Source organism: Arvicola amphibius, chromosome 14, assembly GCF_903992535.2.
Source record: "Arvicola amphibius chromosome 14, mArvAmp1.2, whole genome shotgun sequence".
Classification (NCBI taxonomy): domain Eukaryota; kingdom Metazoa; phylum Chordata; class Mammalia; order Rodentia; family Cricetidae; genus Arvicola; species Arvicola amphibius.
Window position 1 is genome coordinate 6,611,177 of NC_052060.1, and position 26,320 is coordinate 6,637,496.

A 26,320-nucleotide genomic window follows, 5' to 3' on the forward strand; every position below is an offset into this window, starting at 1 on the left:
GTGCTGGGGCAAAGTCCTATATTTGGTTACAGTCATCTTAGCTCACAAAGTTAAGTAAGCTATTTACCTCTGTAGGGCAAGCTCCAGGCCCAGGAAATAACCCAGTATCTTCCTGTCTCTCCCTGTGAGTTAAGAGTGACTACAGCCTTGCAGGCCCAGGACCCAGAAGTAATTAGCATTTCCCCCATTAGTAAACATTTGTAGACCCCCAGCATCCCCTTATCTCTTCCTATCAGCTAGGGATGTCTCCAGACCTGACATTCCAGCATCCTACCCTCCCCTGTCTTTCTGCTATGTAATGCTCCTGAGGAAAAAAAATAAAACTGACAGCTTGATCAGAATGCAGACTTGCTGTCTGTTTCTCGTGTCTCTTGTCCCTCCCATTCCTCTCCTTCAGGGTTTGTGCTCCAGATTCGTATCCTGCTGGTTGGGACAACTCAGGTCTCTATTGAGCTTGTCATAGCTGGGTCCTACAATGGTTTTCAATCTTAAAATGGAGTCAGGTTGGTCCGTCATAGGTAAAACACACATAGATATAAAATTAAAAAATAATATATATAAATAAAATTTATAAAACATATATATACCGTTGTGTATATATACATACACACACACACACACACACACAAAACAGACAGTCTCACTGCATAGATGTGGCTGTTCTAGAACTCACTATGTACCAGGCTGGCCTTGAGCTAACAGATATCTACTTGTCCCTCCTTCCCAATGGCTAGCTTTAAAAAATATATATACATACATATATTTACATATTTATATGTGCATAGATATATGTAAACATGTATGCATATGTGTACACGCACATGTGCAGCAATACATGTATAGGGCATACATGTGCGGGCATGCATACTTGTATGCACATACATACATGCACACTTGTATGCATATGCATGCATGTACATATTTACATATGTCTAATATATGTAAACATATATTTACATGTTTTTTTCAGTGACACACACACATACAGAGAAAGGGAAAGGGAGAGAGACATAGGGGCGCCAATAGTGGTGCCAAGTGCCTTTAATCCCAGCACTTGGGAATCAGAGGCAGGTGGGCTACAGGTGGACAGCCAGGACTACACAGAGAAACCCTGTCTCTAAAAACCAAAACCAACTAAACAAAAACATTAAAAAAATCTGAACAATAATAAATGGACCACTAGGGCGGAGAGCCTTCATAAAATAGACCTGTCAAAGCCCACTTTGTCCAACCAGCTCCTCCTCTGGCAGTGCCCTGCTTGACGCCTGTATAATCTCTTTATTCCCACCGTCCCATGACGGCAGACTGTGAAATTTGACCCCTTCGGCATACCGTAGCCGGAAGTGCGCTCGACATTGCTTCCTGGCCTTCCCTTTGCTTTTCTCTCCCTCGTCTCCCTCACGCTGTCTCCCCACCCCCGCTGTCGCTCGCAGCGGTTTTTGTGTTCGTCGGCGAAGCCGAGCCCTGGCGTCGAAATCTGGGGTCCGTGTGGAGAGACGCAGCCCTGTGGTGAGGAGCGGCGTTGTGGGGAGGACGGACTGAGGGAGGCTGAGGCGGGCCCGGGCTGCGTGAGGAGACTCGGCGGAGGGCGGAGAAGGCCGGGGGCGGGGCCGAGCGGGCGGCGGGTGTGAGGCCGGGGCTGCGGGCGCTGCACCCGGGCCGCCGCCGCTGCACCGGAGCCGCCGCCGCTGCTGCTGCCGCTGCACCGGGGCCGCCGCCGCTGCTGCTGCCGCTAGGATCCCGTCGCCGCCCCGGCCGCCGAGCCCCGTGCGCGCGGTTCCTGGAGCGTGGGTGTGAGTGGTCGCCTTCGCTGCAGGCTTTGCTCTGTTCGCGCAGGGAGACCTTGTCTGTCTTCCTTTGCTTTCTGCTGGGCATGGAATTCGGGGCCTGGTGCCGCTGAGAACCCCTTCCCCAACGCAGCCATCCCCCTGCCTGGTCGTAGGAGCTACTTTCCACAGGGAAGCCAAGTAACGTGAGAGAGAGGAGTAAAAGAACCCAAGATGGAATTAGTTAATTACGACCCGCTGTCTGCAGGTGGCCGAGGCACTTAGGTTAGACGCAGTGTAGAGACAGATAGATTCGTCCTATTACTTTTAATAAACACGTGATGAATACCCTAAGTGTTGTAGACTACCACCCGTCTCAGTACTTCATCTAGAGGTGAGCATTGGCAGGCGCTTACTTTTTTTTTTTAAACTCCAGATTTCTTTCAATACTTTCTGTCCCCTATACTGGGACTTGAACCTAGGGACTCATATATGTTACCAATAAATGTTATTGCACCGACCTTATACTTGTTTGTTTGTCTTGTTTTGGAGTTTAAGAGTTGGCTTTGCTCTTTTAAAGATTTATATCATTTAAAAAAAATTTTAATTGTTTCTTTTCGTTTGTTTGTTTGTTTGTTTGTTCATGAGATAGGGTTTCTCTTTTAGTCCTGAAACTCTCTCCGTAGAGCAGACTGGCCTTGAACTCAGAGATCACTTGCTTCTGCCTCCTGAGTGCTGGTATTAAAGGCATGAGCCACTACTACCCATCTTGGTTTGAAGCCTTTAGTCAGTGGTTATTAGCAGGTACTGCTTTTCCAGAAGACTTGAGATCAGTTTCAAGTCTCCAGGTGTGGCAGATTTCAGCTCTCTGTAGCTTCAACGCCAGGTCACCAGAATCTCTCTTCTGGGCTCTGCAGGCACCTGGATAGAGAGTCCTGTCTTGTACACAGATATAAATATATCATAAAGTAGTCTTTAAAAAGCATTACAGTATTATATATATATATATACCTACACATAAATATTCATCTACATATGAATTTGAGGGACTGCAGAAGTTTCTCATTAGATAGAGTCCTTGCCTAGTGTGCAGGAAACCCTGGGTTCAATTCCAGCAATGTGCCAGCAACCTGGGTGATGCATGCTTACAGTCTCAGCACTCAGATGAATGGTCATCTGCAGGCCAATATTAAGTTCGAAGCCAACCTGCATTATGTATGACCTTTTCTTTAAGAAATTAACATGAATTTGAAAATGGCAGTATGTTTTGACCTGGTCCTACCTTCAGTTTAACCATCTATGTATTCCTCATACAGTAAGCTCTGTGAGTCACAGTCTTCTCATAGGCATTGCCAGAATGCAGAAAAAGTAGGAAGGAGCTGAGGAGATGATGGCTCATGCCTGGTTTTGAAGAGTGAGGGACCCGAGTTTGAATCCCTTGGACTCACATAAAAAATTAGCTGAACAAGGCAGTGTATGTAATCCTAGCACTTGTGGGATAGGAGTGGATTCCCCAGGATCTCAGGGTCAACTAGTGCAATGCAAACTTCTGGCTCAGTGATAGACCCTGTCTGAAGGTCTGGGCGAGCAATGCAGGATGATACCTGGTGTCGCTTTTAGCCTCTGCGTGCTTGGGGTTCTCATGCCTACTGCTTGCTGCACTACATACATAGTACATATCAGAAACACAAAGAATGCAAAAGAAAAGTTACCAAGGGCTGTATACACTGTTTCATGATAATAAGATCAGCTGAGTTCATGCCAGGGAGATAAGAAATGCCACCTCAGAATGACTTCTGTGTCAGGTTAGTAAGAAACAGTATCTTGACAAAGTAACTACAAGCTCCCAAAACCTTTTTGTTTGGTTTTTGTTTTTGAGTCAGGGTCTTGTAGGCAGAGTTTTTCATTGGAACTGCTAGCTCCCAAATAACCACAGAGAGACTTATTAATTATAAATGCTCAGCAGATAGCCTAGGCTTGTCTCCAGCCAGCTCCTACAACTTAAACTAACCCATTCTGTTCATCTGTGTGCTCCACTGAGGCTCTTCTACCTCATCTCTGAACTTCCAGTGTTTCTTCTACACCGGACTTGCCCTTCCTCTGACTCCGCCCTCCTCCCCAGCTTTCTCTTTACCCTGAAATTCCTGCTTTACATTGGCCAGTCAGCCTTCTGTTAACAACGAGAGCAACACATCTGCACGGTGTATAAAAGGCCTGGAATTCCCGGGTGGATACCTGCCTCCGCCACCACTGCCCGGTTCTGAAATACTTTATTTGTTTTTTAAGTGTGTGATTTGTGTGTGATCTGTGTCTGTGTATAAATGTGCCTGTGCACTTTCCTCTACCTTATTCTCTTGACACAGTATCCTCTAGAATCTGAAGCCTATTGTTTCAGCTGTGTTGCTAGTTCTGGGGAATACCCAATAGCACTGGTCTTCTAGGCACTTAAGTCTTTGGCTGACTGTCATAGTCACTGTTCTGTTGCTGTGTCGAGACACCGTGACCAAGGCAACACATAAAATAAAGCATTTAATTGTTGTCTTGCTTCCAGTTTTAGAGGCTTAATTTATTACCATCATGCTGGAGAGCATGTTGTTGCTCATGACACTGTAACAGTAGCTCAGAGCTACATCCCGATCCCCAGACTGAGTGAGAGATAGACACAGGACCTGGCATGGACCTTTGGAACCTCAAAGCCCACCCCTCCCCCTCAGTGACATGCTTCCTTCAACAATCCATTCCAACAGTTCCCCTCCCAGGTAACTAAGCCTTCAAATATATGAGCCTGTGGGGGTTGTTCTCGTGTAAACCACACTGGTTTTTTTTAACATGTATGCTGGAGATTTGAAGTAGGATAATCTTGCTTGCACAGCAAGCTCTCCTACCCACTGAGCTCTCTCCCAGCCCTTCAGATATAGTTGAATCTCTTTTGGTTGTTGAAGATAGTTCTTAACAGGTAGTATCCCTTTTCCTGCTTGATTTATTTATTTGTTTATTTTGCAGCACTAGGGATGTGAAGCAGGGGTCCCTGTACATGTTAGGCATGTTCTGTCTCACTAAGTCCCTGGCTTTCTCATTGTGTCTTAACTCCTGATAACTGCATCCGTGAACCCTTTTCTTTTCCTACAGCTCCGTGAAGCTATGGCTGCCTTAAGAAAATCAGCTCAAGATGTCCAAAAGTTCATGGATGCTGTCAACAAGAAAAGCAGTTCCCAGGAACAAAGGTTAGTGTTGAGGAGTAGCTACAGAGATCAGAGATAAGGTCTTTCTAAAATGTTACTGACAGCTTTGCATCTCAAAATCCTGTTCTACTTGTCAGTTTCTCTTAATATTATTTTTATGTCCACAGTCGGTCTGAGCTTGTTTGATGTGGTGGCTCAGGCTGGTAACTGTTGTTACTGTTGCTGTTAGTAAGGAGTTAGGAGTAACCGGCTGTGGTGTCACGTGCTGGTCGGGTATACTGAAGGATACCTTTAGGTATGAACGTGGGCGTGTTCTGTATTCAATGTTCTGTTTCTCCTGTTAGCGTAAACAATTGAGTTGTCTTGTGTTTCTGCCTTTGTCCAAGGGTTCAGCAAAAGTGTCTAATGGTCGCAGAATACCTTAGTTTCCTTTATTTCCTTTACTACGTTCTTTGTGATAATGTCTTCTGTATCCTAGGCTAGACTTGAGCTTCATATTTTGCTGAGGATGACCTTAAACTTCTAATTCTCCTACCTTCCCTACCTGAATACTTGGGATTTTAGGCATGAAATACTATGTTGGGTATATGTCATAGTTAGATTGAAATTCAGGGCTTTGTGCATGCCAGGTAAGCACTCCACCAGCTGAGCTGCATCCCCACCCCACATACTGCACTCTTGACCTTCCCTTTCTCTAACCTATGACGTCACTCTTTATAACTACTCCGTGTGTCCGTAGGAACCTTGGGTCAGATGTCTGGAGAACTGAGCAAAGATGGGGACCTGATAGTCAACATGCGAATTCTGGGCAAGAAGAGGACCAAGACATGGCACAAAGGCACCCTTATTGCCATCCAGACTGTTGGTATGCTCAGGCTAGAGGAAGGACTAAGGGAAGGTCTCCTGTAGGTCTCCATTGCTGATTCTCCCCCAAGCCTTTCCTTTCCTCTCCTGCATTGCACCCAGGACTTAGAGTTGTGTTGTTGTCGTTTGTCTTCCACCCAGGGCTAGGAAAGAAATACAAAGTGAAGTTTGACAACAAAGGAAAGAGTCTGCTGTCTGGCAACCACATCGCCTACGATTACCACCCTCCTGCCGACAAGCTGTTCGTGGGCAGTCGAGTGGTGGCCAAATACAAAGATGGAAATCAGGTCTGGCTTTATGCTGGCATTGTAGCTGAGACCCCCAACGTCAAGAACAAGCTCAGGTACCTGGGCGGGTTTGTAGATTGTAGGGGACCTGGGAGCACAGCACCCCACTGTTCATACAATGGGCAAGATTTCACTGCCAGCTTTTGTGTTCTCATCCTTTGTAATCAGAAACCCTTTCTCTCTCTTCCCATGTCATTTCTTTTCTTCTTACAGACAGCATCTCTATGTGTAGTTCAGGCTACTGTCATATTTTTGTTTGTTTGTTTTTTGAGATAGGGTTTCTCTGTGTAGTCCTGGCCATCCTGGAACTTGGTCTGTAGGCCATGATGGCTCAGAACTCAGAGAGCTACCTGCCTTTGCCTCTGGAGTGCTGGGATTAAAGATGTGTACCACCATGCCCGGCTTTCTGCCTGCTCATTTTAATATAGTGTAGGATTACCTGCTTAAGGTTGCACCCTCTGCAGTGTGCTGCACTATCCCACAAGAAAATGTCCTACAGATTTGTCTACTAGCCAGTGTAATAGAAGGATTTTCTCCTTCCTTTTCAATTTTTTTTAATTTTTATCTATCTATCTATCTATCTATCTATCTATCTACCTACTTACCTACCTACCTACCTATCTATTTATTTATTTTGGTGACAGAATCTTGTAACTTTGGGTAGCCTAGAAGTCAATATATAGTTCGTCCTCTCCTAAAGCTCACAGGCCACCTGCCTTGGTCTCCCAAGCATTGGCAGTAAAGGTTGCGTCATGCTGCCAGATTAGAGGTATCGTCTTAATTGACATTTCCTCTTCCCAAATGATCTTAGACTTGTGTTATATTTGCAAAATAAATAGCACACTTGAATTTATAAAATTGTAGTTTAGCCATGTATGGAGGCGAATGCCTTTAAGGAGGCAGAGGCAGAGGGCTCTCTGAGTTGGAGATCAGCGTGGTCTACAAAGGCAGTTCCAGGACAGTCTGGGCTGTTGTACAGACAAACCTTGTGTCAAAAAACCAAAATAAAATACATAATTTGCAATTTAAAAAATTTGCTGTGTGACTTGCAGGGTGACTCAAACCTATAATCTTGTCAGAAAGCTGTGACACAAGGATCACTTCAAATTTGAGGATAGCCTGGGCTACATGGTGTGGTCCAGTGTAGCCTAAGTGACACTGTGAGATCTTGTCTCATGAAACTATCAGTTGTTAGCTGGGTGTGGTTCCAGTTGCTTATAATCCAGCACTTGGGAACTGGGAGAAGAGGTTCTCAGTAGTTCAAGGTCAGCAGCCTTGCCGTACTGAGACCCTATTTCAACAAAGGGGCTAAAGACTTGTGTATGGGAGTACTTGCTGCTCCTCTAAATGACCTGAGTTAAGTTTCCAGCAGCCATATCTGATGTTCACAACTATCTGTAATTCTCACTCCATGGGATCTGACATCTCTGCCTATTCAAGTGCCTGCACTTAGGTACACAAACTTAAATGACGGCACAGATACATATAATTAAGAATAATAAAATTCACCCAGAGTTATACAGAGAAACCTTGTGTTGAAAAACCAAACCAAAACAAAGCAAAATCAAAACAAAACAAAAAGCAAAGAAAAATTTAAAACTATTCAAAGCCTCTAAAACAAACCACCCATTCAACCAAAACCAAAGGCAACCAACAAACCAATTAAGAAGCCAACATGATATGTATTCTCTCACTATATGTTCTTTTAGTGGATGATTTATTAAACTTTTGTTTGTTTATAGTTATTTTTGTGTGTGTGAGTGTATGTATTTTGTATATATGGAGGCCAGAGAACAATAGTGAAGTTAGTTCTCTCCTTCCATCTCTGTGTGCCTTTGGAGGATCCAGCTTCAAGTACCTTTAGCTCTTGATCCATTTTGCCTGCTCTACTTACTTAATTTTTAAATGTTTTTTAACATAGTGTGTGTGTGTGTGTGTGTGTGTGTACACATGTGTGAAAAAGTGCAGACAATTTGTAGGAGTTGGTTCTCTTTCATTCTGTACGTGCAGAGTATTGGAACTTGGGTTGCTAGGCTTGTCTGTGTGTGCCTTTACCAGTGGAGTCATCTTGATGGCAAATTCTTAAATATTTGGTGAATTAGACTGTAAGACAACAAGACAAGGGTAGTGCCATATGCTGGTCTTCCCAACATTGGAAGAAGAGCCAGTAGAAGCAGGAATTCAAGGCTATTCTTATCTACATTGTAAATTTGAAGCCAGTATTGGCTACATGAGACCTTTCAAATGGCAAAATTAAACAAAACAACCCTCCCTCCACGTTTACATGGGAATGAATGTAATAGGGTTTGAGTGTTAGTTTCAGTTTGCTTCTCACTCCTGGATTAATTAACAAGGTGTCATTTGCGTTATGTCTGTATTTTATTTATTTATTTATTTATTTATTTATTTATTTATTTATTTATTTATTTGAGACAGGGTCTCTCTACATAGTCCTGGCTATTTTGGAACTCACTCTGTAGACCAGGCTGGCCTTGAACTCACAGAGATCCACCTGCCTCTGGCTCTGAGTGCTGGGTTAAAGGTGTTCACTACTATGCACTGCTTCGATTGTATATCTTGATCTGTAAAATTGTAGAATTTCTCTCATGGTGTTGTGCATATACAGTGTCTGTCCTGAATGGCCCTTGTAATTAGATAATATTTTATAATTAGACAATATCCTTATAACTAGACAATAATTCTGTGTGGTTATCGCCTTACCATTTGTTAAAAACTTGTCACTTTCTACTTATTGACGTAGGAGAACTAGTTTCATTTTGTAGTACAGGCTGGACTCTGCCTTCTGAGTGCTGGTATACATGTTTTAATAAAAATATATTCATTGCTCCCAGTTTTGCGTGTTGACATCTTTGGCACCACATGTTGATTTTTAATCACCCAGCTTCTTTTATCCTACCAGGTTCAAAACAGGCTTTAAAAAATTAGTTTTTTACCGGGACAAAGGTCCTTAAAGGAAAACAGTCTAGAAAGGATTAGAGATCACTACGTGAAGTTGACATATTAGAACACATAAAGAAGATTACATAACAAACCACCTGTAGGGAGCATATGCGGACGAGTCGAATAGGAAAGTAAACTTTTTAGTAAAATACTCGCTTTTATTGCCTTTCACTGACGTCAGCTTGGTCCTGAATCTCTGACGCAAAGAAGGCAGGATTAGGGAAACAGCTGGTCGGCTTCCTAGCTCTCGGGTCACTGGGGCTCACAGGCTTAGTCCTCAGCCCGGCCCTCTGTGGACTTAGTGTTCCTATTGGTCAGTTTTCCCCAGGAGGCCGGCCGCCGCCTGGCCGCGCCCACCGCGCGGGGCGTGTCCCGGGGCGTGTCTTCTCCCGCAGGATGGGGGGGGTGGGCGTCCGCCATCTTGGATTCCGTGGTAGCGGTGGCGGCGGTAAGGTGTCGCTTGTGTGGAGTGGCTCTCCCCTCCCCCAGCTCGGTGGCGGCGGCCCCTCCCACTGAGGGTGGCGCAGGGACCGTGCCATCTGGACCATGGCGGCGACTACGGCTAACCCAGGTGAGGAGACGGGAGGGACTGACAAGTGCGGAGAAGTCGGCTGAGCACCCGGGCCGTGGCGGACGGGCGGTGGGGGAGGGGTGTGGGAGGCGCCTTGCCCGGAGGAGCTGGGGAGCGGGTGAGGGCGTTTGGGGGCTCCGGCCCAGGCTCGGAGTAGCGGAGGTGCCGGGTCGGGCCGCTTCCACTCTGCGGGCGGCGTTCGGGAGTGGCGTGGTCTCAGCCCTCTGCCCGCTGACGTCCCGACGCAGAGTGGCGTGGTTTACTGAGAGTAGTCTGGGCTGTAAACATGGGACCACACTGATGCTTCCCAGGTCTGGATCTCACAGTTGGAAAGTTTACATTTACAGGTATAACTTCGTTCTTTAAGTATCTGCTCAGATTCTTGTCGTTTGTAACTCCCACCCGCCACCCTCCCCCTCGGGCTAGACTTTGAAAGTTGGGGTTTCTGTTTTTCAGTGTAGTTATTGCCTGCTGCTGAAGGCGGAGATTTGGGCAATAGTTAAATTTCATGACAGGTCTTTATCCAGAATTCAGGTTTAATCTTGTTAGGTCGAGATAGAACAATTCCTGTTCTTTCAGAAAAATGTCCTTGCATTTGTCTGTGGACGCCCTTTTTCCCCTTTCTATTTTATTTTGAGACACAGGCTCACTTTATTCCCAGGTTGGTCTCGAACTGCTGCAGTTTTGCATCTCAGCTTTCCCGCTGCTGGAATTACCAGGCATGACCCATCTCACCCGATTGCCCAGTTCTCTTTCTACTACATTACAGTTATTTCTTATGAACTATTCCATTTTAGTGGGCCTCGTTTATCTTGACATTGTCCGACAAAGTAAATCCCCAATTTCCCAGAAATTTGTATCTTAACAACCTTTTAGAAAGTAAGGGTTTGGAGAGAGGAGTGTGTGAAATGTTGGTTTCTGCTGTCTAACATTAAAATTTAAAACAGTATCGTATTGCAATAGCAGGTTTGTATACGATAGTGAATCAAATCACTGCTTTTCCATTACATCAGGAAACAATTTTTTTTTTTTTTGAGGGACTCTCTACATAGCCCAGGCTGCCCTAGAACTCACTGTGTAGGAGGCCAGGTTGGCCTCAAACTCATGGAAATCATATGTCAATGTCAGTTTTTAAAAAGTGATTTTTTTTAAGTTTTAAAAATTATGTAAGTGGGAATGTTTACACCTAAGTGCAGGTGTGGAGGAATCCAGAATGAGGTGTTACAAATAAGAGTTGTAAAGCCACATGATGTGGATGCTGCAGACCCACCTAAGGTCCTACAAGAACACATACTGCTGACCACTGAACCTTCTCTTCAACGCCTAAATTATCAGTTTCTTAATCATAAATTATTTTTTACATGAAAAAAGATGAAATAAATCTTCAAGATTCTATTGGAGTAATTGTGGAATCATAGAATGGAAGTACACAACTGGAAAATGTTAGGGGAAGCCAACCTGTAGTAAGTAGCTCAGGTCTGATTTAGAGAGTAAACAAGATTTCAAACTGATCACACATTGCAAAACCCTTATATAACTCTTCCAAGTGCAGCGTGATACTCTTGTTGAGAAGTACACAGATTTTGGTGTGTAAGTCAGGCGCTTTTCCAGTTGTGGGGGTGGAGCTGCTGTCTGCGTTCTGTTTTTAAACAAGCCACCAGAATGACAGTTTCTGGATCAGACTTTACTTTCCTGATCAATGGTAGGCTAAGTCTCTAAGCAGTTGGGATAGTTGGGAGGCTGTCCTGGAGCTTTCTGTGTAGATGAGGCTCGCCTTAAACTTGCCATGGTCCTCTTCTGTCTTCAGGTGCTGGCATTACAGCATATACAGTATATAAACTTGCAGAACCTTTGCTATGGTGAAGAAACTCTTTTAATGAAACAGTATATTTTTTGTTTTGTTTTGGAGTTTTGAGGCAGGGGTTTCTCTGTAGTCCTGGCTGTTCCGGAGTTGCTCAGCTGATGAGGTGGACCTTGTACACAGAGATCCTCCTGCCTCTGCTCCCTAGGGCTGGGATTAAAAGGTTTGTGCCACCAACACTTGATTTTGTTTATTTTCATTTGGTTGCTTTCTTCTTCAATTTTGAGATTGCATTTTATTTTAATTAATTTATATTTTGGAGACAGCATCTCTCTAATGCAGGATAGGAAGATAGATAATTCTGGGGCCATGGGAAGGGAAAGAAGTCTTTTCACAGTCTGACTGAAGACATTACTACATTTGCTACAGCCTTTCTCCTCTTCCTGCTGGAAAACTTCAGTTTTGTAGAAGTCTCACCAAAATTTGCCTTTGTAATCCAAGGGCACGTTCTGAACCCCTAATGGAACCTCCTGGCTCCTGGTGTTGAGTCATCCTGTAATTGTACTCACTAAAGGAAGAAGGAGGACTTATGAACTCCTTTAATCTTTGCAAAGGCACAAGCATATCTGAGTTCAAGGCCATCTTGGTCTAAATAGTGATTTCCGGGCTACACAGTGAGACCTTGTCAAAAAAAAAAAAAAAAAAAAAAAAAAAAAAGCAAATCAATACAAAGGGGAGGAGTGGGTTCTTAGCAACCCTTTGAGGTGGAACCTGTGAATCACGAGTCCTGTAAGTCGTTTAAGTGCTAGGCTCGCTTAGTCAGCCCATACTCTTCTCTTTCCTGAGAGCCTTTTCTTTTTATTTTTAAACCCGTGTGCTTGAAATCTGTATTGTAATTGCTTTTAATAAACTTTAATTTTACATCATACTTGCTTATCTTGAAATTCTTCTCTGAGTAAACTCAGGACTCCTAGGTTTGCCTGAGTGCAGCTCCCTAAAGGGAAAGGAAGCTCTCCAGACTGCTGTCAGTGAAAGCCTAGAGCTCAGGCTCTGTTCCTGCTGTAGCTGACATCCCTACGTAACCGAGGCTAGCTCAGCTCTGGAGTGCTGGGTCATAGGCATGAGCATAGGAAGGACCACACGCCCGGTGAGATTGACCCTCCGCTGTTTTTGTGTATCATCTGTCCGTCCTTCCTTTCTCTGGGGCTACGTTCCCAGCCTAGGGTTTCCATCTCTTCTAACTTACTGATTCCTGTTTCGGTAACATGTAGTAACGAAGTTAGAACATAATGCCCTTTTGCTATTGTTTCCCCCTGTCATTTGTGTGTCAAATAGAGGATGTGTTGTGGACTTTTTAGTCACCGGTTGAACTTTGGAAAATGAGATCCATGACTGAAGGGGCATACTATGGGAAATGTACTGTGTTCAATGAAAAGAAAGGAAATGGTTCTTATGCTAAATTTTCTGCCTTCTTGAAACCAGGCTAGCCTGGAACACACTATGTTGTCCAGGCTGTCCTCAAACTTACCTTGATCCTTCTGCCTTTGCCTCCTTAATGCTAAGATTATAGATTTGACACTCAGCCATTAGGGAATTATCATGCTTATTTCCTTAGATCAGTTTTAGAGACCAGGGACATCATTTCTTTGATTTTTTTTTTTTCCTTTTTCTCTTTTTTTTTTCTCCAGGACAGGGTTTCCCTGTGTAGCCCTTGCTGTCCTGGATCTCACTCTGTAGAACAAGCTGGCCTCTAATTAATTAGAATCCCACCTGCCCCTGCCTCCCAAGTGCTGGGAATAAAGGTGTGCACCATCACTGCCTGGCTCTTTGAAATTTTTCAATTTTATTTTTGCTTAAGTGAGTTCTGAATATATTTCTTTGCAATTGTTAGTTTTTAAATGCCTGAAAAAAATTTCTTTTAAGTACTGTTGTAGGGCTGGAGAGATGGCTCAGCGGTTAAGAGTACTGGCTGCTTCTTCCAGAGGACCTGGGTTCAATTCTCAATACCCATATGGCAGCTCTGTCTGTAACTCCAGTTCCAGAGGATCCAAGACTCTCACACAGACATACATTCAGGCAAAATACCAATGCACATTAAATAAATAATTTTAAAAAGTTATGTGTGTATCTGTTTGTGTATGTTGCTCATGGTTTGCAGTGTGTAATTCAGATATAAACTCTCCAGAATTGATTTCCTCCTGCTCATGGCTGTAATTCTAGTCCTTGGGAGACTGAGTTATGAAGATTATCACAGGTTAAGGCCAAAGAAACAGACTTTTCATGGGCTGGAGAGATGGCTCAGAGGTTAAGAGCATTGGCTGTTCTAGGTCCTGAGTTCAATTCCCAGTCACATGGTGGCTCACAGCCATCTATAATGAGAACTCGTGACCTCTTCTGGCCTGCAGGCATACATGCAGACAGAACTCTGTATACATAATAAATAAATATACCTTTAAAAAAACCTTTCTCTCTGAGCTTCATTTAAGTTAATATTAGGGTTGGAAACATTCTTGAGCATGTTAATTTGTGTGCAAGGTGGTGCTTGAGAGATAGCTTAGTGGTTAAGAGCACTGGCTACCCTTGTAAAGGATCCAGGTTCAACTCCCAGCACCTACATGACTTCACACAACCATCTCTAACTTCAGTTCCAGGAGATCTAATGTCCTTTTCTGGCCTCTGTGGACACCAGATGTGCATGTTGTATACAGATGCACATGTGGCCAAAACATCCATATATATAAGGTCTCTGAGATGGATGGGGTTAATTATCTTCTGACAAGCCTGATGACCTGAGTTCCAATGATGGACCCGCATGGTAGCAGGAGAGAGCTGACTTCTGTAGGTCCTCTGACCTTACATGTGTGCTCTTGTGCATATACATGTAATGTAGTTTTTCCAAAGTCTACTAATGGTACTTTTCTTTTGGTGTTAGGAATTGAACTTGGGGGCCCCTCGCATGCTATGCAAGTCTCTAACACTGAGTTAATATTCCTAGTCTGTGTGTATGCGCGTGCACGAATGAGCAAACAGGCCTGTGCTTGCCACAGTGTGTGCTTAGAGGTCAAAGGACAGTCTCCAGTTTCCTCACCTTCCGCCTTGTTTGAGACAGGGTCTCTTTATTGTTTACTGTTGTGTAGAGCAGACTAACTGTAGCTTTCAGGGATGCTCTTGTCTGTTTCCACCTTACAGTAGGGACACTGGTTACAGATATACACTACTGTAACAGATTATACATGGATTCTGGAGATTTGAACTAGGTCTTCATACTTGGCCACAAATGCTTTATCCCTCAGCACCTCCACTCCAACCCATTGTATTTTTTTTTTTTTTTGATCCAAAGTCTTATGTAGCTCAGGCTGATCTGGAGCTTTGCTTTGTAGATGAGAGTGACCAGGAGTTCAATCCTGTTTCTATGTCCCAGGTGCTGGAACTGCAGGTATACAGCACCGCACCAGCCTAGGAAAAAATGTAAAAGCACGCATTTATTTATATTTGTGACCATTAGGGATGTATATAACTAGCAGATATACAAGAGGATAACTTGTAAGAGTCAGTTCTCTCCTTCCAGCCTGTGGGTCCCTGAGGTTGAACTTGGATTCTCAGGCTTTTGTAGCAAATGCTGCTTCCCCCCAAGAGTTATTTATTTATTTAAAAATTTTATGTGTATGAGTGTTTTGCTTGCATGTAAGTACAATACATACATGCAGTGTCCACAGAGATGGATGAGGGCACCAGATGGAGTTATAGGTGGTTGTGAGCCACCATGACAGTGCTGGAATCAAACCTAGGTCCTCTGCAGTAACTGCCAGTGCTTTTAATTGTTGAGCCACCTTGCAAGGCCAAGATAAAAAAGGATAAGTATAACATTTATCTATATAAATTAGAGCTTTAAAAGCATCAGAAGTTTTACTTGGTACCTTTATTTACTTTTTTTTCAGATATATGGGAAAAAATCAGGCAGTGTGAAATTTAGATGTCAAGATTTTTTCCCCCTCCTTTTGGGTCCCACTGGGGTTTGAACCCATGTTCTTGTGACAGACCTTAAACTGCATCCTTATACCATTGTTTTTTGTTGATTTTTTGTGTTTGTTTTTCAGAACAGGGTTTCTCTGTATTACAGCCCTGGCTATCCTGGAACTTGATTTGTAGACCAGTCTGGTCTCGAGCTCACAGACAGCTGGGATTAAAGGAGCATGTCAGCACACCCAGCTTACAGACATTTTCTTTTTAAAAACCTTTATTGTATCTGTATGTGCTTGAGTATCTGTATACACACACCACATGCACGCAGGAGCCCAAGTCAGTCAAAGAGGGAGTCAGATAGTATGGACCTAGAGTTACAGGTAGCTGTGAGCTGCCATGTGGGTGGCTGGGAACTAAACCTGGGTCCTCTACAAGAACAATAAGCACTCTTAGCTGAACCATCTCTTCGGCTACCCAATCTTAGCTCCCAGCCTTTTATTAGTTAAGTTAAATGAATGAATTTTTTTCTTTTAATATTTAAACATGTTCTCACGCTATAGCTCAGGCTAGTTTGGAACTTGCAGTGAGCTTTCTGCCTCGACTTTTAAATGTTAGCATTACAGGTGTGAGCAATCACATCTGGTTCCCTTATGTGTGTGCTTGAATATATGTGTGCACAAATACATGTGCAGGCCAGAGGTGAGTTCCTTCCTTGGGCACTGTCGACTTTCTTTTTTGGTGTGTATGTGGTCGAGGAGGTATCTGTATAGTGTATGCACAGGTATAAGTGCTCACACATGGACAGGAAGCATTGGTGTTCACCTCTGTGACTGTCTTATTCCTTTGAGGCAGAATTTCTTCCTGAACCTGGGCATTTCTTTAATGATTTATTTATTTTTATTCTATGTGTGTTGGTGTTTTTCCTGCATGTATATATGTCTGTGTGATGGTGTCAGATCCCCTAGAACTGGAGTTACAAACAGCTGTGAGCTGCCATGTAGGTGCTGGAAATTGAACCCAGGTCCTCTGGAAGAGCAGCCAGTGCTCCTAACTGCTGAGCCATCTCTCCAACCCCTCTATTTTTAAAAACATTATTTGAATTAAATTATGTACGTTGGTATCTTAGTTACTTTTCTCTGGCCGTGAAGAGACACTATGACCAGGGCAACTTACAAAACAGTCAATTTATTGGAATTTTGCAATTACATTTTCAGAGGATGAGTCCATGACCATTGTGGTGGGAAGCATGGCAGTTCCACTGGAAGACCAGGCATTCAAATATATGAGCCTATGGGGACCATTCTCATTCAAAAGAACACAGTTACTGTGTGCCTGTGTTAGGTTGTGCATGTCAATGCTGGTGCCCCTGGACACTGGACCTGCAGTTTGCAATTACAGGCAGTTGTGAGCCATTTAATGTGGGTTCTGGGAACTGGACTTAGGTCCTCTGTAAGAGCAAGTTGTGGTCTTAACTACTGAGCCATCTCTCCAGCTCCCAAAATCTCTTTTCTTCTTTTTCTTTTTCTTTTTTTAAGTAATGAATCATTTTAGTAACTCATCAGTTAAAATATAAAAACTTTTTTTTTTTTTGAGGCAGGTCTCCCATTTAGTTCAGGATAGCCTGAATCTCCCTGTGTTACTGAAGATGACCTTGATTTTCTCATCCTGCTGCTGTCATCTGTAAAGGCACAACCATGCTTGGTTTCTGCTGTGCTAGGGATGGAGCCTATGGCTTGGTGCATGCTTAACAAGCACTCTGCCAATTGAACTACATACTCAGTGGATAGCAGTTCTGAAAAAGAACCTCAGCTGGTATATTTTATGCACTAGACTTGTACCAGTTTTGTTTTGTTTGTTTGTTTGTTTTTTTAATCTTCTCATTTTCTTAGAAATTAAGATGTAGAGACATAATGTCTGGGCATGATGGACACATCTTTAAACCCAGCACTTGGGAGGCAGAAGCAGGTGGATCTCTGTGAGTTCATGGTCTGTCTAGTCTACTTCAGGACAGCTAGGACATCATAGAGAGAACCAGTCTCAAAAGCCAGAACAACAAAAATAGTAGAGACTCTTCTGTTCTGTTCTATTTTTTTTTTTATTTGTGGCAGCATCTCTTTAGTTGAGCTAGCTGTCCTGGAACTCACTTGTAGATCAGGTTGGCCTATAACTGGGAGTGATCTGCTTGCCTCTCCCTCCTAAGTTCTGGTGTTAAAAGCATGCACTACCATGCCTAGCTGTGAGAATTTATGCATTCTTGTCATTTTGAAGTAGGAATCTCTTTGTTTAGGTTTTTTGTTTGTTTGCTATGCAGTCCTGGCTTGTTTGGAACTGGATATATGAATCAGATTCATTTCAGTACAGAGGTTTGCCTGTGTCTGCTTCCTGAGTGATGGCATTAAAAGCATGTGCCACTAGGTCTGCTACCGGGCCCAGTTTCAGCTCAGCTCTTTAGCATTAGAGTCTGTCTTAGTTAGGGTTTCTGTTGAGACACCATGACCACAGCAGCTCTGATAAAGGAAAATTTAATTATGACTGGCTTACAGTTCAGAGGTTCAGTCCATCACTGTCATGGCAGAAAACAGGGCAGCAGGCAGACATGGTGCTAGAGCTGAGAATCCTTATTACATCTTGATCCAAAGGCAACAGGAAGTGAACTGAAACACTCGGTTTGGCTTGAGCACATATGAGACCTCAAAGTCCACCTATATAGTGACACTTCCTCCAATAAGACCACCCTACTCCAACAAGGCCACATTTCCCTACTGCCTATGGGGGCCATTTTCTTTCAAACCACTACTGAGTCTTTCTCCTCACTCAAATAGTTTATCAAGGGATAAGAATAATATGCTCAACTGGTCACAGTGGTACATACCTGTGATCTCATCTCTGGGGAAGCTGGGGCAAGGGAGATTAGGATTTCAAGGCCAGCCTCAGCACTTAGTGATTTTCAGACCAGACTGAGCTACATGAGACCTTGCATCAGCAAAAAACAGGGAGCTGGAGAGTGGCTTTGCCATTAAGAGCACTGATTGGTTTTTCAGAGGACTCAGGTTTGGTTCCCAGCACCCACATGGTACCATCCACAACTGTAATCCCAGTGGATCTGTTGCCCCCTTGGCCTCCTGGGCACCAGGTATGCATGTATTGCATACATACATGCAGGCAGAACACTTTAAATACACATTTAAAAAAAAAGTCTTTTAAACACAAAACAGAAAAGTTCTCTGATGTTACAATATTATAAAAAAAACACTTGAAAAACATTCACGTTAGTGCTAAGTAGTGTTTTCCAGCTGTTGAACTATTTCATTCAGATGTCGTAATGGTAAAAGAATGTCTTTCACGCCCCTCTGAAAGTGCAGGGAGACCTCACCAGTCCCTCACCCTTAGGTGGTAAACCATGCTTGTATAATCTTCTGGTTGACTTCCTCGATTTGCTCTTTTGACAGGGTCTAGCTGTGTGCCTTAGTCTCCCCAGTGCTGAGGAGATGAACAAGGGAGAATCAGGGAGGAGGACATGGCCAGTCTCAGCTAATCTGGGCTACATGAGGCTGCCTCAACTTCCTCAGTATTAGGTTTTATATAGGCCTGACTGGATCCATCTATTTTTAGGAATGCTGTCTTATTTTCCACGATAGCTTCAGTAAGTAGCCATCAGTGACTAAAGCACATTGTGAATAAGACATCCCTATCTCTGAGAGGGCTTCAGTGCCTCCAAAGATCTGTGAGTCCTAGGCCAGATGAAACTATACAGTGAAACCCTGTCTCAAAACAGAAACAAGCTGGGCAGTGGTGGTACACGCCTTTAACCTCAGTACTAGGGAGGCAGAGGCAGGTGTATATCTGTGAGTTTGAAGCCATCCTGGTCTAAACAGCTTGTCCAAGGGTACGCAAAGAAATCCTGTTTAAAAAACAAAAGAAAAAAATAAAAACAAAGGTAACCCTTTTTATTTTACAATAAGGAAACAAACCTAAGGAAAGAAATGAACATATTAAGCATTTATTAATTTTCTCTGTGTGCCAGGCTCTACTTTACTATTTTGTCATTTGCTCACTGTATTATTTTTAAAATATTTATTTGTTTGGTGTATATCTATGTGCCTAAGTATATACCACATGGGTTTAGAAGCCTTCATAGGTAAAAAGAGGAGGGCATTAGGTTTCTTGGAACTGGAGATACAAATGCTTGTGAGCTGCCATGTGGGTTCTGGGAATTGAACCTGGGTCCTTTGGAAGAACAGCCAGTAGTTCTCTTAACCCATGGGCCATCTCTGCAGTTCTTACTGTCTATATCATGAAGTCTCTTTTACTTCCCAAATAAGTTACATATTTAAAAAATTTACATTTTTACGTCATCTTTTAACTTTTCTATTTTTCCTTCTCATTTTCACTATAGTCACATGACCAAAGTAAGTTTTCCTTGAGACAGATTTTCAAATACCAGGTTGACCTTCATCTTATTATGAAGCTAATAATGTAATGTTGACATCTGGATGGCCTTGCCTGTACCTCCATAGTGGTGCAGTAGAGTTATGTGTCATCACTCCAGGTTTATTGGGCTCAAGCCCGGAGCGTCATGCATCCCAGGCAAGCACCTAGCTGAGCTACATGAATTCCAAGTCAGCCATGGCTAGGGTGAGGTCCTGTCTTAAAATAATAATAATAATAACAACAACAACAATAATAATAATAGGCCAAGGATACAGCTCAGTTAGTGGAGCCCTTGCTTGTCTGGCACAGGATCCTGAGTTTAATCCCCAGAATGTGAAAACCCCACTCTCCCTCAAACCACCAGGTGGTTTCTAGGCTGGGTATATTGGTGGCTTATATCTGTTTTTTGTTTGTTTGTTTGTTTTCTTCTCTGAAATTGCATTTGTCACCAGGGCCCAACTTTAATTATTTACTATGATTATACTTTTTCTCTGTCTCTGTCTCTGTCTCTCTCTGTATTGGCATATACAGAGTACAGCTTTCGGGAGTCATTTCTCTCTTATTGTGGGTTCTAGAGGTGGAACTTCTGTCAGATTTGCATAACTGCTACTTTTACTCTCCGAGCCACCTTGTCAGCTCCATACTATATTTCTGTTTTGTGTGTTTGTGTATATCAGTGTATGAGCTTTTGAGTGCAGTGTCCCTGGAGACCAGGCAAGGATGTGGGGTCCTCTGGAGCTGGAGGTAATTGTGGTTGTGAGCCAGCAGCATGATGCTAGAGGAGAATGGCTGAGAGAGCAGTGCTTCTCTGAGCAGCCAATGACAATGGCACTGGGATTTGTCTCTACTGCATGGACTGGATTTTGGGGATCCTAGTCTGTTTGGATGCACACCTTATTAGGCCTGGATGGAGTGGGGAGGGCCTTGGACTTCCCATGGGGCAGGGTACCCTGCCCTCTCTTAGGACTGGAGGGGGAGGGTAGAGGGTGAGTGGGGGAACGGGAGGGAAATGGGAGGAGGGGAGGAAGTGGAAATTTTGAATGGTATTATTTATAAAGCAATAAAAAAAAAAAGAGCAGTGCTTGCTTTACTAGCATTTGGTTGAGCTTCTAGTTAGTGATGTTGCCTTCCATTTCTTTGCGGATTTTCCAGTTACTCTTTCAGTTGTTAAGAGAGGAATGTACAAAGCTCCAGATAAAATTTTTTTCCCTTTTATTTGTGTCAGATTTTACAACACATTTTGCCCAGTCTTATTTAGTTTATGTGCATTTCTGTGTTATTGCTGGTGGATTTTCACTGTGTAATATCCTGAGGTGTAGATGTATATAAATTTTTATTTGCTGTTATATCAGATTTATTTGTAATATAGCCTTTCCTGTAACCAAAACTTTTAGGACAGAAGCTTGGGCTCTCTTAGTGTTAGCTGGCCAGGCTCAGTCACCTTTCACAGTACACCAATCAGTTGACAAACAATGATGAAGATGCAGATATACTTATTTGGCCACTTTGGGAGAGAGAACAGATAAAAAGGTCCACTGACCCCCTAAGTCTTTTTCACTACACTGATAAGAGCTTTAGGTTTAAATAGAACAGTTAGAACAGTAAGCAAGAGGTTGAGCAGTTCTGGTCACATTGCCAGGTGGTCAAATTAAAATTTTCTGGGCAGGATCAATGTGGCTCCTACAAGATAGTTGATTCTGGCTGTAGCCTCTTCATCACAGGTAATTGCTCTCATTTATGGGTAGTCTACCCTGTGTCAGCTTAGGGATAGTTCCAGTTCTTTATCATAAAGAAATTTATCTTGTTTTTGCTGGAATCCAAGATGACTCAAGAGGACAGATTAAAGACTGTGACCTAGCTCTGTGTCCATAGCAAAAGTGAAGGAGACAGAGAAACATGAAGGCAGAGATGCCAGACGTTCTAACTGATAGTTTTGTTTTGTTTTGGGGTACCCAGAAAGTAGGTTTCTCTGCCAATACAGTAAAGCCTAATTTAAAAAACAAACAAACCAGGTTTATTGGGCCAAGTGCTCTTGGGTGATTAAAGACCCTGTACGTGTGGTCTTGAACTTTGAGGGAAGAGCCTGGACTTTTGGCGTTCTTTCTCCCTGAGAGGGGAGGATTTGGAATGGGGAGGAGTGAGGCTGAGGTGGAGTTTCTAGCTGGACATTTTCTACTTTTAGTTAAAGCAAGAGCCCATCATCAGCCATTGCAATAATAACTGTGTGTTAATTAGGGTTTCTGGTGCTTTGATAAAAACACCATCTGTGACCAGAATGACTTGGGGAGGAAAGTATTTCAACTTAGACTTCTGCTACGTCCACATCACAGTCCATTACTGCAGGGAGTCAAGGCAGGAACTCAAGCATAAACCAGTAAGTTCTGCTCTCCCATGGCTTGCTCAGCCTGCTTTCTTATAGCATCCAGGGCCACCTGCCCATCATTGCCTGCAGTGGGCTGGACCCTTCCATATCAATCACTAGTTAAGAAAATGCGTAGGCTTGCCCACATGCCCACCTAGTGGATGCATTTTTTTTCAGTTGAGGTTCCCTCTTCCCAGTGACTCTGGTTTGTGTCAGTTTGACATGAAGTCATCCGGCATAGCCTCTGAGTCTATTGAGGTCTTACTTTCCTTTGATTAATGTGTGCATGATGTTTCTTTTTTTGAGCAGGGACTCATGTAACTGAGGATGACTTTGACCTTCCAGCCTCTTGAGTGCTGGAATTATAGGAATACATCAGTACTACACCCAAGGCCGCCAGTATGCTAGACTAGCACTCTACTGGCTGAGCCACACACCCAGCCCCATGTGACAAAGTGTGGATCCCTTTTGTGAGGACTCCTGCCTAAAAGACTCAAGAGGCTAGAGATGTCTCCGTGGTTAAGAGCATGTATTGCTCTTGCATAAGAGCAGAGCTTGGTTTCAGGTGCTCATATCCAGTGACTCACAACTGTGAGTCTTCAACTGCAGCGCATCCAGCACCCTCTTTTGGCATCAGCAGGCAACTGCACTCACATGTGCACATATTTCCCCTCCAATTTAGAGTAAATCTTTAGAAAACATGCATTTAGAAGGGGTAGTTAATTAGAGTCAGAAGGGAAGAACAGGGCAGGCAAGCTAGAGATCTCAGCATACCAGGAGGAAGAAGACAAAGAGGAAAACGTCATATCCTTAAGTAGAGCAAGAGGAAAAAGGACACCTTGGAGGACAGGGGGACACACCAGAGAAATGGGACATTCAGAGCCTGGCACGTCCTCCTCTCTGGGCCAGGAGGGCTTTGGGTACAAATTTATTTATTTATTTATATATTTGTGACAGTCTCACACTGTAGCTCAAACTGGCCTAGAACTCACTATGTAGTCCAAGGTAGTCTGGTATTTGTGATCATCCTGAGTGCTGCAATTACAGACAAGAAGCTCTACATTTGGATGGAAATATTAGTATTATTTGGGTTAGTTTTGTGCTCAGTCAAGAGTTGCTCTAGGTGGCCTAGGACTCAGAATTTGCCTTAGACTAGAAAGAATAATAACTAGCTGCATTTAGTGTTGTTAGTTTACTGTCTAGTATTGTTGCTTTGGACCAGGAAGGAATAAAATAACAACTTTGAATGATGTCAATTTACCTTTAAAAATGATTTTAAAATTTGAGTTCTTACGTGTTTGTGTACACATAAATCAGTGGGCAACCTCAAGTGTTATTCCTTAGGAGTCCACTTTGTTGTTTGAGACAGGCTCTCATTGGCCTGGAGCTTACCAAGTAAACTGCACTGGGTGACTAGCTTGTCTACGTGTCTTTACCTCTCAGCTTTTACGTCAGTGTTGGGTATCTGAACTCAGGTCCATATGCTTCTGTGGTTGTATTAGGATTTTTATTGCTGTGAAGAGACACCATGGCCATTGCAACTCTTATAAGGAAAACATTTGATTTGTGTGGCTTGCTTACAGTTTCAGAGGTTAAGTCCATTATCATCATGGTGGCGGCATGGCAACATGTAGGCAGATGTGGTCCTGGAGAGGTAGCTGAGAATCATACATCTTGTAGGCAACAGGAAGTTGATTGAGACACTGGGCAATATCCTGAGTATAAGAAACCTCAAAATCCGCCCTCACAGTGATACACTTTCTCCAACAAGTCCATACCCACTCCAACAAAGCCACACCTCCAAATAGTGCCACTCCCTGTGGGTTTATGGGGGCCAGTTACATTCAAATTACCAGTGATAAATACTTTCCCGAGTTATATTTCTCTCTAAATCCCAAGGCTAGTTTTGGACTAATTTTGAAGCTCCTACCATTGGGTCATTTAAAAATTTTGTTTGTTTTTCACAGAGCATGCGTGTGTGTGCACGCAGGCAAGTATATAGAGACCAAGGACAACTTGCCTGAGTCAGTGTCGTCCTTCCACGTGTGTATCCAGCTCAGGTGATCAGGTCGCTCCTGGTCAGGCTCTTTGCAGGCTGCTGCCTTGCCCATCGAGCCATCTTTCTAGACTCAAGTCTGTTCTGACGTTTCACAAGTTTAATTATGATGTGTGATAGAATGGGTTTCTTTGAATCTTTTATTTTTAGAGTTTTTGCAACTTCTTTATTATGAAGGTTTATACTTGTTGTCAAAATTAAGAATTTTCCACAAATTTCTTAGCCTTGTTTTCTTTTTCATCTCTTTTTCATGACTCCTATGACAAAACGTTAACTCTTTCTGCTGTAGCGCCTGATATCTGAAGTTCTGGTAGTTTCTCTTCTGTTTGTTTTTGCCCTCAACCTGTTTTCTCTCAGTTCAGATAGTTGTTTTGCTTTGTTTTCTATAGCTCTGACTCATTTTCACTGATGTCCACTATCTATTGCTAAGACCATAGGACATTTTTATTTGAATTGTGCATGTATCTATACACATAATACACTTCCTACTTCCTCCCCTCTCGTCCACACTTGAGACAGTCTTACTGTGAAGTTAGTCCATGCTGCCTCAAACGATGTATCAGCACAGGTTGACCTTCAGCATTCAGTCTTTGCCTCTGCCTCTCAAGTGCAAGCATTATAGGATGAACCACCATACCTAGCCCACTTAGAGCTTTTATTCCAAAGTTTCCAGCTTTTGTTTTTTCGTATCCTGTGGCTTTATTTTCTAATGGCTGTTTTTTTTTTAAACATTTGTTTCAAATGTTTTTTTTAGTTGCCTACCAAAGAATTTTACCATGTATGCTTGCAAAACTTAGACCCAAATTTACTTTGTATGGGAAGATGACTTTGAACTCTTTTTGGTTTTTCGAGACAGGGTTGGTTCTCTTTGTAACAGTTCTGGCTGTGCTGGAGCTCACTCTGTAGACCAGGCTGGCCTCAAACTCAGAGATCTGCCTGTCTTTTCAGTGCTGGGATAAAAGACGTGAGCCACCACTGTCCGGCTGACTTGGAACTCTTGATTTTCCTTTCTCTAGCCTTCCAAGTACTTGGGATCACAGATGTTTCCCACCAGGCCTGGCCTGAGCATTTCTTCTTTTTTTTTTTTAACTTTTAAGTTATATTTATTTATTTGTGTGTATGACTGTGGGATATCACAGTGCATGTGTTGAGGTCAGAGGCCACTTTATGAGTCAGTTGTCTTTTTCTACCACTATGTGGGTGCTAAGTATTGAATTAAAGTCATCGGAATTAGCAGTACGTACCTTTACCTGTTTAACTGTGTGATGACCCCTGGTGAAAGTATTGTTTTTAGCCGGCGTCATGACATTGATTGTTGAGGATACTGATGATGATTTTCTTTCCTAACAGAAATGACATCAGATGTACCATCGCTGGGTCCCACCATTGCTTCTGGAAACCCTGGGCCTGGGATTCAGGGTGGAGGAGCTGTTGTACAGAGGGCTATTAAGCGACGATCAGGGTGAGTTTGAATATATATCCTCAGTGTCTCTCTTGTGAAATCAACTTGATTGAATTAGTCTCTGCTTTTACTTGTCTGTTCCTGAGCTTACTTTAATTGGTTCCTCATTACATTGCTGTCACATAACTAATTCTTAGTCCCGGATTTTTCCTTATATAGGCTTGCTATCTTATGTAAATTTCTTTTTTAAAAGTCTATATATAATTTGAGTAGAAATACAGCATAGCTGCGGAGAAAAAGATGAATGTGTTGTGCCTGTTGCCCGTCACTTTGCTCTCATCTTACCTCGTTCAGAGAACCAAGTGTTTCACATGTAGTATTGACTCCAGTTACTACACTACTTACCTATATCTCACAAGAAAATTTCTTTCTTTCTTCTTTTTTATTTTTTATTTTTATTTTTCAAGACAGGGTTTCTCTTTGTAATAGTCCTAACTGTCCTGGAACTTGCTTTGTAGACCAGGCTGGACTCAAACTCACGAAGATCCACCTGACTGTGCCTCCCAAGTGCTGGGATTAAAGCATATGCCACCACCACCTGGCCCACATGAAAATTTCTAATCAGGTTAAAAGAATTTTTCCGTTGATGTATCTTTTTGTTTCGTTTTGTTTTT

General features: G+C 43.0%; 2 protein-coding genes across 7 annotated transcripts in view; both read left to right on the plus strand.

Moving 5' to 3' along the window:
* The first annotated feature begins 1,360 nt into the window (after positions 1-1,360).
* On the plus strand, positions 1,361-8,950 carry LOC121676997 (histone-lysine N-methyltransferase SETDB1-like). Of its 2 annotated transcripts, none has more exons than XM_042054185.1 (4): positions 1,361-1,509; positions 4,896-4,990; positions 5,688-5,813; positions 5,954-8,950. In XM_042054185.1, the coding sequence occupies exons 2-4, from the start codon at positions 4,936-4,938 to the stop codon at positions 6,373-6,375; spliced, it is 603 nt and encodes a 200-aa protein (XP_041910119.1). In that variant the 5' UTR covers positions 1,361-1,509; positions 4,896-4,935; the 3' UTR covers positions 6,376-8,950. The 2 variants fall into 2 exon arrangements, with proteins under 2 accessions (XP_041910119.1, XP_041910120.1); XM_042054186.1 differs by lacking the exon at positions 1,361-1,509 and adding an exon at positions 1,752-1,793.
* A 536-nt stretch (positions 8,951-9,486) lies between these two features.
* Arnt (aryl hydrocarbon receptor nuclear translocator) overlaps positions 9,487-26,320 on the plus strand; it is a 65,205-nt gene continuing 48,371 nt past the window's right edge. For 3 of the 5 annotated variants that reach the window (XM_038311864.1, XM_038311865.1, XM_038311868.1), the window contains exons 1-2: positions 9,487-9,631; positions 25,595-25,706. In XM_038311864.1, coding sequence (XP_038167792.1) covers positions 9,607-9,631; positions 25,595-25,706 — 137 coding nt within the window. In that variant the 5' untranslated portion in view covers positions 9,487-9,606. Of the gene's footprint in view, positions 9,632-9,731; positions 9,979-25,594; positions 25,707-26,320 lie in introns of those variants that run through there. The other 2 variants (XM_038311867.1, XM_038311869.1) reach the window with 2 other exon arrangements.

Excerpts from the sequence above, each read along its gene's own strand:
- LOC121676997 (XM_042054185.1), top strand. The coding sequence starts at position 4,936 with ATGTCCAAAAGTTCATGGATGCTGTCAACAAGAAAAGCAGTTCCCAGG. Across the intron at positions 4,991-5,687 it reads AGCAGTTCCCAGGAACAAAG|GAACCTTGGGTCAGATGTCT; the intron begins GTTAGTGTTGAG and ends GTGTGTCCGTAG. Across the intron at positions 5,814-5,953 it reads TATTGCCATCCAGACTGTTG|GGCTAGGAAAGAAATACAAA; the intron begins GTATGCTCAGGC and ends TCTTCCACCCAG.